The sequence below is a fragment of the Harpegnathos saltator genome, unplaced genomic scaffold (assembly GCF_003227715.2).
Source record: "Harpegnathos saltator strain DR-91 unplaced genomic scaffold, Hsal_v8.6 scaffold252, whole genome shotgun sequence".
Taxonomy (NCBI): Eukaryota; Metazoa; Arthropoda; class Insecta; order Hymenoptera; family Formicidae; genus Harpegnathos; species Harpegnathos saltator.
This window is the reverse complement of record NW_020230042.1, coordinates 597,965-617,575: the sequence shown is the minus strand read 5'-3', so window position 1 is coordinate 617,575 and position 19,611 is coordinate 597,965. Positions and strand designations below refer to the sequence as shown.

At 46.2% G+C, this 19,611-nt stretch overlaps 1 protein-coding gene across 2 annotated transcripts in view; it reads left to right on the top strand.

Annotated features, from left to right (window-relative positions):
- Nucleotides 1-19,611, top strand: part of LOC105187580 (Na channel protein 60E) — an 80,520-nt gene continuing 60,909 nt past the window's right edge. For both annotated transcript variants that reach the window (XM_011148484.3, XM_025299100.1), the window contains exon 1: nucleotides 1-1,410. In XM_011148484.3, coding sequence (XP_011146786.1) covers nucleotides 1-1,410 — 1,410 coding nt within the window. The remainder of the gene's footprint in view (nucleotides 1,411-19,611) is intronic.

The following is a 19,611-nucleotide window of genomic DNA, read 5'->3' as shown; positions in this document are numbered from 1 at the left end:
ATGACATCTCGGCGGGGTGGGAGCGAGGGGTATAAAAGTCCTCCCAGCCCTCCGAGCAGCGGTTCGGAGGACAATGGTTTCACGAACCGGCCTCGGGTGGCCGGGCTCTACGTGAAGAACCTCAGCAGAGAGGAATTGGACGAGCTAGCGAAGGAGGGTATTTATGGGCCCACGGGCAACCCGAACGACCGAGCCAGGGACGGCGGTAGTCAGAGAAGTCTTAATCTGCCGGGTAGTAGGGAAGCTCTGGATCATCCCAGAGGAGTGACCTCTAGGACACCTCAGCCACCTAGGAGATCCGCTGCCGGAGCCAGATACCGTGAGCCCAGCGAACTATCGGAGGACTTGGCGCGGAGGGATCACCATGGCTCGCTTCCTCTGGAAAGGGGATGGTCAAGACGACTGGAGGATCGTCCAGGCCGGGACTCGCCGGAGAGATCCGCTCGAGGATCCTCCGAGTTCCCCGTCGCCTGGAGAGAGCCATTCGCCCGGCCAGGCGTTAGCGCATCGCCCAGAGGAAGTTCCGTCGACGTGCGAGTCACCGGCGAGGAAGCTAGGATTCAGCCGGCTGTTCAGCCACGTCGCTTCGCGGAGGGTCCCAGGCGTCCTCCGGAGGCACCCCCGCCCCGTGCCTCTCCGTCGGTGGGAACCTTCATCGGGGATCAAGCGACGCCGGGACCGATGAAACGTTCACCACCACCGTACGCGGGTCTCAGTCCACCCGAGTACACCGAGGAGCCGCGGACGTCGAGGGCTGGTCCCAAGACCATTACGAGCAGGTCCCAGCAGCTCGGCAGGGACTCGCCGTACGAACGTGCGACTTCACCGTTACCGGCCGACGACAAAGACTCTGAGAGTTCGAAGCTAGCGAGTCCGCGCGCCGACACCAGCAAGATCGAGGACGTCCATCTGAGTCCATCGCGAACACCGGTGACCGGTGAGAAGCCGACCTCGCCGGACTCCAAGAAGAGCGAGTCACCACCGGTGAAGAGAAGCGGCTCCAGGGTGCAGGACAGGCTGCGGCCACCATTGGCCGGCACCGCTGGGACCTCCGCCGACTCCGGCACCGGGGACTCTGGCAGCGCGGAGATCCAGGCGGACGTAGCGAGCCCTCAAACGACGTCGGCCGATATTCTGGACGCCAACCTGGCGGCCAAGATCGACGGCAGATCGCCCGGCTCGAAGACACCCGGCGGCAAGGGCGGCAAGCAAACGGTCAAGCCGTTCACGAAGGAGAGCCTCGACAGGTTGGAGAACAAGACTGTGCAGTTAGTGCGCGACTATGGCTTTCAACCGAAGAGAAAGATGTCGGTGGAGGATGGTGCAGTACTGCCAAACAAATTCGAACCGTTCCCGACCGAGCTCTACGGCAGGCCACTGGAGGAGATCGACAACTTCATCTACGACGAGGTGAGTTTGCCACTTAGATCTCTCTCTCTCTCTCTCTCTCTCTCTCTCTCTTTCTCCTTTTATTATCATCCCGTCTTCTTCCGCGCCCTGAGCATCTCCTTTCTTGCGCTGGTTTACTCAAATGATGTCACCCGGTAGATGAGCGTTTGAATTTCATCATGCAATTGTTCGACTGCACTGCTCGGCAATTTTGAACAATTACGTTTGCGCTATTCCTAATTTACGGAATAATATACGGCAACGAGTAATACGGCGCGGCAAATATTTACCGTGAATCTCTCTATTTACCGTGGGTGGGATCTCTCTATCTTGGTGAGGAAGGACCAAAGGTCTTCTTTTGGACCAAAAACAAGTTTACGCGTCACACATTCTTGCGCGAAAATCGAAGCGCGATCGCACTTCGAGATACTTCGAAAGTTTCCAAGTGTTTGTTTCACCTAGATCATCGTAATCACTTCAACCTGTAAGTTTCGCGGAGCGAGGAGAGGGTGGTACGTTAGAAAACCACGCTGGATAACGCGATTCATCTCGTGGCGATGCAATTTCGGCAGATATTCCTAGTTCATATCGTACAGTCGGAAGGGCCGGGAAAACGGCGAAAGCGCATATCGCTCGGCTTTCGTATCTGTAAATAAATTTCATCCCTCGGTCGTGGAGCGAGTGGAACAGAGGTGAAAAAGAGGTAGGCGGCAATAGAGAAGAATGAAAAAAGAGAGAGACCGAAAGGGGGAGGAGGAAGCGAGCCGTCGTGGAGGTGTGCGCGCAGGGCGGGCGGAAGGAACTTAAAACAACGACGAAGAGAGAAGGAAGAGAAAGCACGAGAGACAGACAGACAGACAGAGAGAGAGGGAGAGAGAGAGAGAGGGGGGGAGAGAGAGAGAGAGAGAGAGAGAGAGAGAGAGAGAGAGAGAGAGAGAGAGAGTGGGCGTTGAGAGAACGGCATGAAGGAAAGAGTGAAGTGGCGGAGGGGGAGAAAAGGAGAACGCGGATCGAAGCAGGACATCGAGTGAAGGAAAAAAAATCAAACGGCAAAAGAGGAGAAGGGTTGGCACAGAGCAAAGAGGGTAAAAAAAATTAGGCGGCTTCTCGCGCGTGTCTGCGTTTGTGTATGTATGCGAGAGTGCATATACGTTATACACGTCTATTTATATTAAAAATCGATCGACTGCAACTATTCGTGACTTGTTCTCAAATAAGGAGCCTTTATCGAATCCCCGGGAGAGGATTATGTGGGTCACAAAGACACACCGGATTTCTGTAATTATTTTTTTGTCTTTCTTCGTCTGTCGTTTCTCTTCGGCTTCTCCAGATCTTTACTTATTGACCAAGAGAGATATGGCGTGGTCCGATATTTGGGAGCTCTCACTCCCCGAGTGTTAATCTGCTTGGCTTCGTGCATTTCGGCACTCTATTTCACACACGTCGTTTCACTTGGCAGTAATTAAAATTGTACTTCACTCGCGAAGTTACAGACTATAATCAACCACTAGTGGTAGAAACGGGCTTTTATTTGGACCAGCTTTGAATCGGTCCATATTAACCTACGGTTAAACGAAAAGAAGACTCACGCCCGCGCCGGCGCGATAACACTTAGAATACACCATATGTTTATGATTTTTATCTCACACGTACCGATCGTTAAGCGTGAAGTTTAGACGAGCTTCCTCGGCAAACCAGCGACGATCTTCTCTCAGCAGCAAGACCTTTCCGCTGAAGAGACCTAACTGCTGAAATGTTTATTATTAAATGGTTTCTCCCGCTCAAGCGATTCGTAAAATGTCGTACCGTGTCTAAGACCGTGTCTACTTGACGTAACGCAATTTCCATTAGTCTCCGTTGCTCGTAAATTATCATAACGGATACGTTTGTACGCGCGGCGCCGTTTGTTCACGGTACTCAAGTACCGGCTCGATACGTGAGCGCGCGCGACCAAGCAAGAAGAAGAAGCTTAAGCTTCGGTAAGCTCGTTAGGTTCCTTATGCAAGGGAGCAATGAATCTTTCTTGAACGACTGGCGAGTTGTTATTGCTCGCCTCTCGCGCTCGCGCTTTTTCGCGAATGAAAGCGTCATCATATTTCTTTCGCGCTATTTCTGTCGCGGCCAGAGCGAAAACCGCCGCGGCGCGGCCCGAGTTAATGTATCTTTAATATCGCGACGCACGGGAGCGAGAAAATAAAACGTCGCTCCCGCATGCTCTCTGCGCGACTGAGAATGGGAGGAGCATTATTTATATCGGATGCAACGCTTCGCGCTACCGTTAACGAGTTATTGCGCCCCACGGGCGTCGCGATTCCCCGCAGCGAAGAAAGTCCACGGTTTTTCGGATCAGTCCCGGTATTATCGTTATCAGATTCCATCCGGGCCGCTCGCCGTACGTTCGCGCGGCATATAAATATGGTAAACTAGTTTGCGGTAATTATGTTAGCGTACCCTCCGTGCTCCTTCTTCTCCCTATCCGTGCTACGTGATATCCGCCGTGCAGCGAACCGCGAAAACGCGTCCCATAATTTCCGCAATGATGGAAAAGCCCACTGCGGCCGATGTTGATTCTCGCGTAAGAAGAGAAGGTGCGCGATGTTTTCTAACCCCCTTTCTAAACTTGGAACTAAATCTACATTTTCTTTGATATATATATATATATATATATATATATATATATATGTAAATATACATATATATTGGAATATAGATCGTGGATCTGAATGACTTTTTGGACGGACGACTCGAAGGATGCATAATCAAGCGATTCTATCGTTGTTCCTGAAATAAGGAGGAAAGTGGCAGAAAGTGATATAAATTGAGCGAGAGAGAAATGATCCGCTTTCGGAAATTATGGCGCATAATTACGTATCCAAAGGGAGAATAAAAATATCTCCAGCTGAATGCGGATGAAGATATTGTGAGCGTATAATTGTCGCGAATTTCTTTCACAAAGCGCGAGGGAGAAGGGAGGAAAGGACGGGAAGACAGCACGGGAAAAGCAGATGCAAGGAGATATTCTTCATGAAGCCAAGCTTTCAATATCTCCCAGTGGCATTTTCGCAGGCGGATCACGTGCCGCGATACCCGATCTGTGACATTTCCGCCGTTTGTCTGCAACGTACGTTCGCAAATTGACAACGCGGCAAAAAGAAAGCACGTTAGCAGCGGCAACAAGAATATCGCCTTCGCAGTCAATTGTCGCGAAAGTCAACAACTCCCGCAGTTTTAAAACGAACACACGTTTCGCATTGTTGAGCGGCTCTTCTTCACTCGACCTTTTATAATATGCATACATGCGCGTGTTTGTTCCGAAAGATTTCCCGTCGAATGTCTACGGCAGAAGTCGCACGAGCTGTTATCAGAAACGACGCGATTTCGCCGCGGCCGCCAAATTGCCCGTGATTTTATCGAGAGGAACCCGCGATTGACGAAAGGAAAACAAATATAACTTGGAGCACTCTGCAGATACTCACGAATCTCATTAAGTAACAGTAGCAACACACTTCGACTGTACACTGGTAGAAAAATATCGTTGAATTAACTATAATCTCACTATATTTTGTAGTTCATTTTGGCGTCAACCATATTTTTATAGTTCGTGGAATCTGCAAAATATAGCAGAATAAACACAAATATATAGCAAATGATTGTCTTAAATAATTATTTAGTTACTTTTACCACATATACGGTAATTTCTCATTCACAAATATGGTGAGATTCAATATTCCATATAGTTACATCTGTCATCATTTAGCAAATATTCTGATAATGTTGACTATATATATACAAAAGAGTTACTTTACCTACTACTTTATATTTGTATCCATACAATAATTTTAGTTTAACTTATTATAATTCTTAGAAAAATTATCATATGGTTGGTTACACTATGCCTATATCGTAATTATTACCGATATTATGGCAATACTTGCTACAAATATAATATTTCGGACTATAATTTAGTTACTATATCATTATATAGCTCCGAATATCATATACTTTCCTCCCAGTGTATACACAGTCGGCCTCTACGATTCTTGTTTAAGTTAAGACCCTCGTCGTAATTACGTTAATTTCTCGCGCGCGTAGCGGATTAATTGTTACGCAATCTTACACTATCCTTGTGACTCGAAGCGGGGCACCGTCGCCCCGACGGAATTTCAGTTATACCGGGATATTTGACGTTGCGAGTTAAAAACTTGCGCGACGGCGTTCAATGGAAACAGGGAAAAAACGACTCAACTGGAACGACTCATCGAGCGCAATCTCTCCATTGCCGGCCGGAAGCATGCGACTTTTTCGTCGAGTCGGACCGCGAATCGCTGGCGAATAGGGAAGAAAGGGAAGAAAGAAGGGAAGGAAGAGAGACAATTGCTCAACAAGACTGATTGAGATACGTCACGTAATTTTCCCGACCACTCGGAGCCTTTATTCCGTCTCGAGACCATCTTGACCCGTTTCCCTGGATTTTCCGCGACTTCTATCAGAGAAGTCGAAAGCCCGACGCCTACGACGACTTACGATTCTCTTACGTGCTGGCTCGCGATACAGTTTTCGCGAATTTGCGTTAACTCTTCAGCGCGTGCGCGCGAGTATTAAGCGTGTACGTGGTTCCGCTTGATTATACGCTTCGCCGCACAATGCATAATTCTACCTTAGAGCAGAGCTCGCCCGCTACATCCGATAATTCTACTCTTTCCCTCGCCTCCCCTCTCTCTCTCTCTCACTCTCTCTCTCTCTCTGTCTCGGTATCGTCGTCGTGCCTGGCAGACGAACAACAGAGAGTGCCACCAAAATTTCGAAAAAAAGAAATATCTGTCCGCACGTTACATAGATAGCCCCATCCGACCCGGTTTCGCTGAAAGTGGACTGCGAAAATCGACGCGATCCATCAGCCCTGTTATATGAAGTATTCCAGGGTTGCTCATAAATCCTCTCGGAAGAACCTCTTAATTCCGGCATAAAATATTGTCGTAATTGAATCACTCCGGGAAGAACGTCGTCGCGGAGAATGGCCGAACGCTCAGCGGACGGAGTATCTCCCTTCCGTATAAAGCGCGATTTCGTTAATTCGTCGAGTCGACTCTAAATCAACACGCGAAGAACCGACGATGTTGGAAGAGTTTTCGTCGAGTCCCGAAATATCCCGCGAAGAGCCCTCCCCGCTCACGACGAACGCTCACGAATATCCGCGATTTTAATATATACCGCCACTACGGGCTGGAATTAGTATCGAATATTACATAAAATGCGCGGTTAACTTCCTACCCCCTGCCCCAACCCGTAACTCACGTGAAATATCGATGATAAATAAAACATCAAGGTCATTCAAACCTACAAAGGCGGCCTACGATACCCGCCGCCTTCTTGCCCCCCCCCCCCCCTTCGTCCCTATATGGCACATTTAATTTGCGTGAGTCACGTGATCACGCGAGCCCTTCGGCGCAACCTCACGTTAAGCGGCAGCAAAATTCCGTACAAGCCCTACGGCGGCACATTGTTGCGGGCTACTGCTACGTGCTCCGGTCATTTCGTCTTTTCCCCCTCCGAGTGGAACTTGGCACATGAAAGAAAAACACTGCGCGATCTCGGCGAACGACAAGGGAGCCCGGGCCCGGAGCCGTTCGTTAACCGCACACGAGAGCATTCGTTGATAGAGACTAAAAAAAGCTTGCGATTAGCATATCAACCGGCGACCGAAAAATCTCAAAATATTCCACGTCATGCCTGCGTGTGCAATTATCTTATTCGCGACTCTCGCGTTCTCTCGCTGCGCACCGCGCCGCAGCGTTTCCGCGCGGAATTACGCGACGGAGAAATTATATTATAGCGATGATAAATAATTATCGAACGGTATTATCAAGCAATTGGCATCGAGGCAGCAATTGCGAACAAAGGACGAACGAAGGTCCGCACGTGTGTCCGCGTAACGTTATTTTTTCAATTGGTAAAATTGGTAGTCGCGCGTAACGCCTTGTCGGCTTTATAGCGGGCGTTAATATTGTCGCTGCACTGGCTGCACCAGGCCGATGGCGTATTTATTTCGCTATCACACAATTGCCCGCCGCAAATCAATAGGATTTTATGGCATGCTAAAAAGAAACGATAGGGATCTCTCTTTAATCTGGCCGGGGAACGATAAAGCGTTAAACACGCTTCGGGCAATTTCTTTCCCGAGCGATAAACTATCGTTCATCATATTTCCGTTAATGCCGCTAGATCCGACCGCGCTTCGGCCGCATTTATCTTTGTCATAAATTTCTCTTCTTGGGCTTAGCGGAGCGATACATTCTTAGCCGTGGGGCAATTCGCGAAACAAATACGCCCGGGTCAGAGCCGCGCAATTAAAATCTCTCGGCTTCCGTACTTTCGTTTAAATTAAAACTAATTGTACCGCGATATCTACTTTGCCTCATAACGGTCTCATTGCGCGCATAAATTAGTCATGACACCTGACATTTGGATTTACAAGCTCCACTTCGCACGTGGACGAAGTTGTCTTGAGAAAAAGAAAAAACGACGAATCATAACTTCGTCTTTTAACACTATGACATTATTTTGATTGAAGAGAATAATTTTAGTGAAAATTCTAATAAACTATACTCGAACTTTTACTTTTCTGCACGGTTTTGTGAAAACTCGATTACGAGGATATTCCAATAGCGAAAGACGACAGATCCTTGCGAACTGTAAACTTTAAAAGTATGTCTGAGTCTTAATTTTGGAAAGTGCTTCCGGGCCGCGCCACTCTACTCATTTATTTAAACTTGAAAATCGAAAAATATAAGATCTCTCTCTCTCTCTCTCTCTTCAATATTCCCAGCTATTAATATTTATAAGAGCTAACTCCAAAAATTCACCTATCCGTCGCACACGGCGGCAAATATCGCTTTACTGTTATTCGCATGTCGAACGCGACGGAACAATCCCCCCGTTAATCCGTGTTACATTTTCCACGAACGCTTTTTCGGTTTTTCGCGAATCGATAGACTAACTGCCGAAGACATTTCGAGCGAGCTCGGCGAGCAGTCGAGCGACCATAAAGTGGTGAAGTTCGCTACACCGATGATGCACCGAGAATTAGCAGCGGCGGAATTTATCACTGGCGCGGCATCTACACACGCGCGATACTAACTATCGCGATAACTTATTCGCATGCCGCGCGCAAAGTACGTCATAGGAATATGCAGTTAACATGATCAAGCGAGACTGTAACTTCGCGGTATTTCCCAGAGACGCGACTGTCCCGGCGCGGCGCGCGGCGGCGCTCTTTGATCAATTTAATCAACGTCGATTTAAAAATATTTTATACATTTATTGGCCCACGGGATTCGCGATATTTTTCTATAGACGGCGATCGTTTCATTGACGAAGCTAATGAATGAATGGAAAAAGTGACATCGCGCGCGGCTCCTATACTGTCGGCGCGGCGATTGCTCGAATCAGGTCGCGAAAACACTCGACTTATCGCGAGCTCACGAGTGCTTCTTGTTGCGTGGTTATAGCAACGCGACACACTCGGATACGTAACTCTAGGAGGAGGTGTCTCTTTCGTCGAGTCCATTTCGCGCGTGGCGAAGTGGTATTAATGGCGAATTTCATCCCTACGCGTGAGGGAAGCTCGTCGTTCGTCGCGACTCGCGCAAAACACCTTCCTAACTTGGACATGCTCTCTGTATCATACAGTGGACAGAAACTACTCCCTCGATTCTTCGCTGTTAATTTTACGAGCAAAATGTATACATTCACGCGTAAGTTCTCTCGGTTTGACATTTGCCAAAGAACGTAACGCAGAGCAAACCGTGGTTACGTACGGTTACATACGAAGGGCAAGGTCGTCTACAATGTAATTTGTATAATCCACGTAAAATAATTACGTCAAAGTTTATTGAAAATTCGATAAAGACCGCCGCTAGGCGTTCCAGAACTTTAAAACTCGCCGGACGTCTCTCTGATATATATCTTATAACTCCAAGAGATAGATATTCAGAACGCAATGAATCTGCGACATCTCGCTTAGAAGTAAACGGAAAGACGTGCGAACTTTTTTCAATCTAAAGCGTATAAATCTCTGAGTGTTCGGTGTCATTCGGTTCGTCCGAATGGATTCATTCGACAATAAGTTAAAACGCGGACGCTTAAGATGGTTAATAAAAAAAGGAAAAGGATAATAAGGGCAGCGGGAAGAGAATGCGCGCGGAAAGGCATAGAAGAGTGCCTTTCTTCTGGTACGTGGAGAACAAAAAGAGGAAAGCAATACGGCAGGAACAGAAACTTCTACCGTTCTTTTGTTCCTTTTCCTCCTTCCTCTCTCTCTCTCTCTCTCTTTTTCCACCTGTTTTTCTCTCTTCGGAACGTATAAGTCACCGAGCCGACGCGATAACAGAAGATGCTGTAAGGAATAGTCCACACAAAATGACATTTGAAATATTGCCGTGAACTCTGAAAATCGAGCCGTTCAATCGCCTCGCACTATCTATTATTTCCTCCTCCTAATCTTCATTATCGTTCTGTGAAATATGTGAAGGGGATTTACGGTCGAAAGTAATTCGCAAAGTAGTGGAGCCTGGCGTTGTATTCAGTCTTGCAGTGAAATTTCGTACATAAAGGGGATGAGTGTCTTCAAGAGAGTAAATTTCGCGGAATTGTAAAGAATATCTCGTCGTCTTTGTCGTCAATGTTTCAACTACGGAAACCGATGTCCTAAATGTCTTATACGTTACTGACTGTGAGTCACTGAAACAATCATACTCTTGCCACATCTGATTTGCGGTGTGCTGCATATTAATCAAGTTACTTTGGGAATCGAGGAGATCGCACGATCAAATTACATAATTAACGACGTAACAGCGGAGCAGCAAACATCAACGGAGCGGAAGAAACGTCATTTCGTCTCTGAGCGATATTAATCATCGTTGCCGACGGCTATGTTTGTTGGACTACATGAATCTATAAATTACGACAAATGAATGGAGTTACATGAGCGATAAATGTTATCGCAGCTGTTATAATTGCGCCGTACTTTGGTTTCAACAAGTACTCAGTGTCAAATTGTTAAATGAATTATAGATACCACTCGTTTTTGTGTTATAATTTCTAGCTGAAATTTTGAACCTACACATTAATCTTGTTAATTCCGTCGTCGAACTTCAAGGTCTAACGGAGAATCGCCAGATATAATATTGTAGAAACTATACTGTCGTACTTTGATACTACGAATCATTACTTATTGCAGTTTCCTCCATATTGAAATACTCTAAAATTATGGAACTTAATTTAGTGCTTGAGAGTTAGACAAACTTTTCTTAAACATAATTTCTTTCCTCCTATTTTCTTATAAACGTTGAAATTTTAATAAAATCTGGGGGGATTAAAAGAGATGTGTATTGGCTTTCTTGCAAGATTTATGTCGCATAAAACCGATATTCGTGGGTATAAATTATTTACGGATTTTAATTGAAAGCATAATAAATTAATTGAATCCGTATTCATTCAGACGGTTACTCGGCTCTTATTGGATCGATATGCCTTGTCTGAAATAGATTTAAATACAAGTTGAGACGAGCGATTAAAGATTCACGAAGCCGTAATTATTTTTTAAACGACAAAGGCCTACGAATGCCGGGGCCTGAATTTCGTCTCGGGCGTCTCTTTATTCTCGTCAGGTCTCTCTGTCAAAAGTCCATTCTCCAAAATCGTGAGTCTCTTTAAGTAATAAAACTATTGTCATTCTTCTAGAATACGATTAAATAGGGAAATGCATATTAATTAGCTCCAAGTCGACGAAGACGCACGTTTCGTCGATCAGGCGTTTCGAGAGTCGACGAAATATCTTAATCGCCCGCTGAAAATGATAATTAACGCACAAATGCATATAGTCCGTAGTTTGCAAATCGTTCGTCGGATTGAAATATACAACGTAACACTCGAAAGAGTGCGCGACGCACGAAAGTGAGTTTGACCGCCTTGAAGGTCCCGTGAATGTGTTTGGATCGAAGAGCGCTGATTGTTGTGATTTGTCGGCTATTCAACGTCGAGCGACGATGGTTGGCAATTAGCAAAGTGTACTTTTACACCGTGTTTGCTAATGATTTCGGTACCCTTGTGTGTCCCGTAATCTTCTTGTAATCGAATTATCACGCCGACTCGTGGACGTTGCGACGCGGAGTATACATATCGAAATGTCAATTACGATCTCCGTCGGGAGATTAAAATATTTCGCCAGCTCTTAAAATATTTAATAGCGCTCTCTCGTCAGCTTCGCGTTAATTAATACGCATTTGCCCGATCGAATCCTCGTGTGTCTATGCGAGTGAGTAATCTACCTAGAGTGCCACGACAAGAGCAGGATGCTAAATCGAGAAGCCACGAGGAAGATGGATAGGATGCCATAGCGCGAGCGTGATAAAAATTAAATCCAGATAGAATATTGAGATACTAGATATATTAGATAATCCGGAGAAATAAAAATTCTTCTCTAAAGATGATTCAATGCGAAGAAGACAGCAGTAAGAAATGAGATTCGTAGTACGTAGTACGTATCAGGCTAGAACAGTAGCTCGCATATGTCTGACAATTCTCCATTCAAATCCAAATTCAAATTTAATCCAACGATTTCCCTTCAAATTTAACGTAATTTGCGGGCTCAATGTGGGAGAGTAAAATTTCGACGCGAAATATTGAATCGATTATATACATATCGTAAACGAGAGAGAAGCGATTCAATTCCCGAAATTAGGAAAGGAAATGAGTTGACAGCGCCGTCACATGTATTAAGTCAACGACCATCTCCGATTACGGTCTTAAGTTTGACACATAAGACCGTTCGACGTTCGTGGCCGTTGAACTGAGAGGCGCACGCTGGTCCAATATTATGATTCTAAACAAAATCAGGAACAACGCAAATATTGAACGGACGCTGGCCGGTCATGAGCCGTTCGGTGAGAAATGTATCGTGACATCGCGCAGAAGAAAAGGGAACGAGGAAAACCGAGGGTGAAAACCGGGCGTACCGCCCGGTCAAAGTGCACGGCAGAGGAAAAATCGGTGCGAAGAGCGCGAGGAATATGCCGTGCAAACTCGGCAGAAATTGAAACGACCTCGCCGCCTCTTTTTCGACGCTATATTATAAATATTTGAAGATTGTGATTATACAAAAGTCTATAAGCGTGGACCGACCTTTAAAATCCCGACCTTTCTCGCGTCCCCAACTTCTCGCAGCCTTTCGGTGCTTTTTTGCGGGCTGTGTTTGACCAACCGACTCCTTATCAGCGTTAATTTCAAACTAATTGTTACGAGGAGAAAATTAAAGAAACGATATCTGATACTGAATCTTTGAAGCAAAAGGAAGAAAACAGACAGAGAGTAGACAAGTAGGGAGGGGCGACTTGATTTTACTAGACATTCGCGGGGCCGTTTCTTGCAACTTGTCCGCAACAAATCCGATCCGGGTAAATCTACGGATAAATAAGGATGAAAATTGTATTTTACGACGAAAATGTAAAGTAATTTATTACACGTACAATCATTTCTGACTATTCGCATTTGACTGTCTATTCAGTACATGGCGTTAAATCGTGAATTGCACACTGCTTCTTCAGCCAGCAGTAGTAATAGCCTCTCATTATTCTGCCATTAGGCCGTCAACGTGTCGGAAGTTTATCGCGAAGCACAAGAGAAACCAGCAACGGTCTACGATTTCTTTACGTTTCTGATTGCAACTCCCATGATTACTTCACAAGTCGTAAGGAATCTCACAACTCAAGAATAATTCGAATACGTCCCGCAGATATAAAGTGGCACACAATCGCGACGAATACCTCGGCCGATTTCACGAAAGTGTCATTTGACTCATTACGCTCGCGAATGCATTCTTGAGTTCTCGTTGTAAAACGTCTGTATTTCTACGCGGCACTGCGATACAGATCGTAAAAGGTAGAAGCGACTTTTAGACGCAATTCGCGGCCTTATCTCGGCTACCGCATCTTGAGTTTTATTCAAATCACTTCGTTTTGTGGCAGTTTCTCTCGGAGAAAGAAATCTTCTGGAAATGAATGTTAAAAAAGTCGGTAGAGAATTACGGACGAGTGTAACAAACGGCAGACGGCAGGAATGAAATACAAAAAAATTCCATTTCATGAGCGAAGAGAGGGAGGACGTTCGTGCGACAATCGATCGATTGTCTCGAGGAAAGTCAACGCGAAGTAAGAATTTATGATGCATTTGCGGAAAACTTCTTACTCATGCACACACAAGTACACATATAACTTGCGAGATCTTTGAGCAAATTGACCGTTGCCACAGCGAAACATTTAATTATTCAACGCTGAAAATTCAACGATTTACTAATTGAAATTATTCGTGAGCGCAAACGGACAGCTGCCACTCACTTGCGTCTGGTCACTGTATATTAATCGCAAATACTTCGAGTCAAATAACTGTTTGGACATTTGTCTACATATTTTCGAACTTAAGCACGTAAAATAAAGTTTCGGCAATAAATTATTTTGGCGAAAACTCGTTTGTATCCATTTGTCCGCATCACGAAAAGCCCAAATATATCTACGACGTTTTCGAACTGAATTCTATTGTTATATATCTCATAAATCAACCGTTAGCCAACGTTATCCGAAGAAAGATGCTAAAAAAATTATAAGGTGCCACTGATAAATTTAAAAAATAAAGATATTCTCAAAAATATTACGATTCTCAGGGCTCTTCTTGAGATTCGAACGATTCGTGAAGCGAGCTACGAACGACAAACGATGCTCTCTTGAACGACATTGAGAAATTTGAAATGTACGCGAATATTATACAGATATATATTTTACGACGGAAATGTAAAGTTTCTAACCTGCATTTTTTATCCCCGAAGATAGACAATAAAAACGAAAGATGAGAGCAGACGAGCGACAAAGAGATACAAACAGATAGTGGGAGCAACATTCAAAAGTCTTCTTTGCTCAAGACAAATATCAAGCTCACAAATTGGTTGTAACGGGTGCGCTTAAACACGCGCACTTCCCGCTTACTTTATCAAGATATTACCAGTCAGATAGATATTAATATGCATAGCAACACGGCGCGATTCAACACATGGCAGCGCGCAGTGCATTATCTCGTGGCATCGTTAGTACCATATTGTCTATAACCAGGCCATCGCAAACGTAACAGGCAGCGTCTCGCATTAACGACCCTAATCGATTCCCAAGAAGAAGCTTTTAGCTTCGCACAAATAACAGACAAAAAGAGAACACACCACGCAGTCATGCTTTGATCAAGTGGATCGACTCGTGAGCAATTTTCGATGAAGATAATAAACATTTATTCCTTCTGAACTTCTGCTTGCAGAAGAAGTCGTAATAAGTTGGCCTGTTGATCGGAGATACAAGTCGTCGGTAGTGACGAATAACGTATAAGATTAGAAAAAATACTTATGCAAGATTATAAAATATACATAAGATTATAAAAGAGCCCCGTGCAAAAGGAATATTTTGCACGGGGATTATGATTTATGGGGAAAGAACAGGGCGAAAATTATTTATAACCCAAGCCAATATTTCACGAGTGAATGCGTCGGCAGAAGGCTCGATCAAGCTGTGCAATAAAAAAATCGAGATGTCCAACGATACGGCTCTGCACGTCCCAGTTCTCAGTCGGCCGACGAAATTAACTTCAATCAACGACGATTGCACGTACAAGCGACGTTAGTTATTTCATAACACGCGTGGTCGTCGGCAATTTAGCTCTGTTTTACGACGCGACAACAAGACCCAATTTATTTAATATTCAAAATTATGCAACTCGCAACGCTAACCTTCGCAATACCATGAGAAAGTCAGCCTCGGACTCGGATAATTACATTTATCGCCTTCGTTATCACCCACCCTTTCGAATCTTTCGGAAGGCGACATGTTATTTGCACGTTATTCGCGCAAGATGTGAAGACTACCCGCGGCTTTGTCACGTCATTCATTTATTACACTTGATGATGTATAGTCGTGTATGGTTCTAAATAAAAGTCTATCGACTTTTATTTAGAACCATATAAAATACCTTATCTACTGATTGCACCAATTTTTTGCACGGTACATATTAAGCAAGGAGAAGATCTCGGGGAAGATCTCAAAAACGTTTCGCGACTCCGTCGCAATCACCTCGGTGGTGATTTCGTTGCAAGCCAGTCTTCTACTCTATCTGCAATGCTCTTTTGTCAATTAATTCGTTGGAATATTCTAAAATTGTATCTGACCAAATCTGAGCAAAGACAGAGGTAAAGATGAGAAAGGGCTCTCCTCCGCTCGATTTGGGACCCGAAACGAGTCCCGAATCGACATGACGAGATGTTCTTCTAGTTTCTAGAATTGTTCATAGATGCGAGTGCGTAATCGCGATCAAATTGCGTCGACAGCGGAAGCGCACTTTATGACGCTTGTTACAACTGATAACATAACGCGATATCTGACAAATAGGTCGTGTCTGATCTAATACCGGGCAGGTCAATCGAAACGGATTATACAACATTGCAATTTAACATACCGCGGCGGAAGGAAGTCTTTAAATAAATGGACGAATTTACGCGACAGATACTAATTGTGTATCGCGACATTTCGACGACATGTGCGTGCAACAATCTGTTCTTCATTATTTAAACGAATGTCTATCGCAACGACGAGTTACCGAGATGCAAATCGTCAGCGGTCTTGCCGCGCAATTCGTATATAATCCGATCGGGCGGATTTTTTCTTTTTTTTTATCATGACAGGAAACACATTTTCAAAGGCGCTTTCAAAGGATATCATATCCATGGTGCGATGAAGCACGACCGAATCGCTCTACCATTTATAGATTTTTGTCGAAAACGTGCTCTCCTCCCGCGGCACTAATCTAAAATGAACAACCATCGGAATCGATCGACCACCAGCCGGCTTATATCCGTCGGTGATCTTGCAGGCGTGTTCTAAATACGGATCAACCTATTTTCTCCTATCATTAGATTCGAAGATTGCTTTCAATCGGTCAGCGGCTCGCGGGTATAAGGGAGTCTCTTTTTATCGCGCATCCATCGATCCCTTGGCGTTTCACCTCGTACGTATGCGCAATCGAATTACGATACTGCGAGAAAATATTTCATTCCGCCGCAGTAACTGTCTTATCGCGGCGCGACGATAAGGTTCTCCCCTTATCCGAGACATCAGCGCTACCGCGCGTTTACACCGGACGTTCGCAACTTCATGAACGTAACCGCCGAAGAAACGGCCCTTCGACATAAACCTCGAGATAGAGAGAGAGAGTGAGAGTGAAGAGGCTACGCTCTTTTCCTCGTCGCGAAAATGTTATGATCTCCAAACGTGTCCGGTTTTATCCCGTCTTTGTACAATTTGTTACTTCCGTTCTGCCTTTCACATTTGAAATGCAAACATTGGACAACGCCGAAAAAAAAAGAGAGAGAGGGAGACTGTAGCCCGCATGTTGACCAGTTTGCACGTCGCATCTCGCCTCGTTGCAGCGCGGGACAGATCTTTTATTTAATAATACCCGAGGATTTTTCTCCGAGCGGAGAGACGAAGGGAAGAAGAGAAAGGGAAGTGGGAAAGGGAGACAGACAAATAGACTAAGCGTTATTTATTTTCGCGTTCTGGGACGAGTCCCTTAAAGCGCTAAAGAGCTAAAGAATGAAAAAGCGAGAGAGAGAGAGAGAGAGAGGAGAGAGAGAGAGAGAGAGATCGGAATAACGGTGGGAGGCTCGGCGAATGCTCCGGGAGCGTATCAAACATCCGCCGCTGTCGCGGCGCGCGAGTTAGCACAATCGAAGGCCACCGCGGTGGCGGCGGTGATCAACGATGGCACCAGACTGATTTAATTAAGTCATTATTTATAGTACGCGGAATGAGCCCGCGCGCGCGCGCTGCGGAGTTTCTATTACGACCGGCCGAGGTCCGCGTTGCGCCACGTAAGTGCGATACGATTTCCCGACGTATAACGCGCTCTCTCACGGTCCACATTGTAGCCTTACGCCACGGCCGAATGCAAACGCAGCCGTTGTGAAGTCTGGTGTGAAAGGGACGCGCTGACGAGGTCTATTGGAAATCTCCTCACAATGGGATAACGGAGATCCATTTCGCGCGTATACGTGGACGACAGAGCGTTATAACGATATATCCAAGCGGGACGCTCTCTCTCTCTCTCTCTCTCTCTCTCTCTCCTCTCTCTCCTCTCTCCCTCTCCCCTCTCTCGCTGAAAGAGCCGGCAGAGACAGCAGCAGCACGGAGAAGAGAGAGACGTGGCGAAAGGCACGATGCGCTCAGCAAGACGCGCGCGCTCAGCTCGTTGCTGAAAGGGGTTGTTTCCTCGGCCGGGCCGAGATTGCGCCGGCCGAGAGAAATCTGGCCGGCAGAAAAGCGGCAGGATTGCAGATTTTCGCCCGGCTGTCCGAGAGAGCGTGACCGGCGACGCGTGAATTCTTGTGACGCTTGGCCCTCTCTCTTGTCCTCTTTTTTTCTCTTTTCTTTTCTCTTTTCTTGTTTGCCGCCCATTCTCTAGGCCGTTTCGCCTCGCGAGCGGCAAATAATGCGTGCGCATTATACGCAGAGAGTCGCGCACGTGCCGCTGTGTTATCAGTGGTGCGTCTCTATTTTCGCGTCTTTCTTCTTCCCCCTCTCGTTATTTCGCTGCGACGACGCGCGCGAGCTTTTTTTCTCCCATCTTCCGGATCTACACGACACGTCAATTTCCTTGCAAACGGCTGCGTTTTCGTTACTCCTCTCTCTCTCTCTCTCTCTCTCTCTCTCTCGGATAGAGAGACGCTAAGGTGGAAACACAGATGTTCGCCAGTAGTATCGGTAGAATCATAATTTCGCGCGGCCGACCAAACAGTTAGTTCGCACGTGGTTTGCGGTCGACAGCGTGCAACCAGAGCTAGAAACTTCTCTCGATGCTACGCCAGGCAATCAAGGCGGTGGTAGATTTGTTATAAAGTTTCCGCTTTTGTGAATCCGAGACAGCGAACTTTTCGTCGGCGCCGCACCGCCCCGAGAAGTGGTGCGGTATATATAATACGAGATGTATTCAAAGCGAGGGAGAAAGAGAGAAAGAGAGAAAGAAAGAAGCGAGTTTCTCCCGCTCGCACTTTTGCGGAGCGCTGTTAAAATCGATACCCACCGTTCCCCGAAGTTCGCGTCCGACTGTGCCGATTACATCGGACGCTTATCGGCGATGCGGGATCGGCGTGCAATTGCGAGAAGCGTCATTTCCTCGGGAGCAAATACAATTAATGCCCGCGAGATTTTAATGCGCGCGCACGTTTGACATTTCCCGGGGCGCAGCCGAGGCCGACTCGCGAGAGCGCGCAAACAATTATCCGCGCGCGCGCGTGCATTACTTTCCATAAAATTCACTATCCATTGTAAACGCACAGATCGTAAACATACAAAATTCGATAAAGTTCGACGGGCGTCGACAACCACGAGAGGTCGCGCGCGCTCGAAAAAATTAAGTTTTATGTTTATGTTTACACGCTCGGCTGCTCGGCTCGAGTCGCGTGCGCGGAGAGGACACTCGATATTTCACTTTGTGAGCGAAGGGTAAGAAGCGCGGCCTCTCTAATAAATTCATGTAACACGGCGGCTATCGCCAGGCCTATCGCCAGGCCTATCGCCAGGTCGGCTTTCCGCCGGAGAGGATTTTCAATATCGCGCAAAACCGAGAAGGAGAAGAAGGAGAGCGGACGATTCCCCGGTAAATGCGATTTCAATCATCTCCTATTCCCGAACCTCTGCCAAGCACGCAGGCTGATGATGCGTTCTGAGTTGTTGCGGATTGCATTAATGTGGCGCACGCGCGAATTTACCTTTACGATTGCTCGGCAAGGTATACTTCTCCGCGAGAGGGGAATGAGAGAGAGAGAGAGAGAGAGAGAGAGAGAGAGAGAGAGAGATACAATCTGCTCTGCACACACACGTTCGGACGTTCACGTTTATGCGCGCGCGACTCGTATGGAAATTACGACGGCAAGTTCGCGTCGATCATAACTTTACATAAGCTGACGCGATTCGAACGTATGTTGTATGCGAACAATCCCGTATGATTGATAATCAGCCTGCATTGTCGAAATTGTTCGGCTACATGCGATTATCAATCGCCTGTAGTTCAACTTTGCGGTTCAGAGTCGCTGCCTCGCGCGACCTTGTTCGCCCCTTTTCTTTTTCTTCGCAAACACGC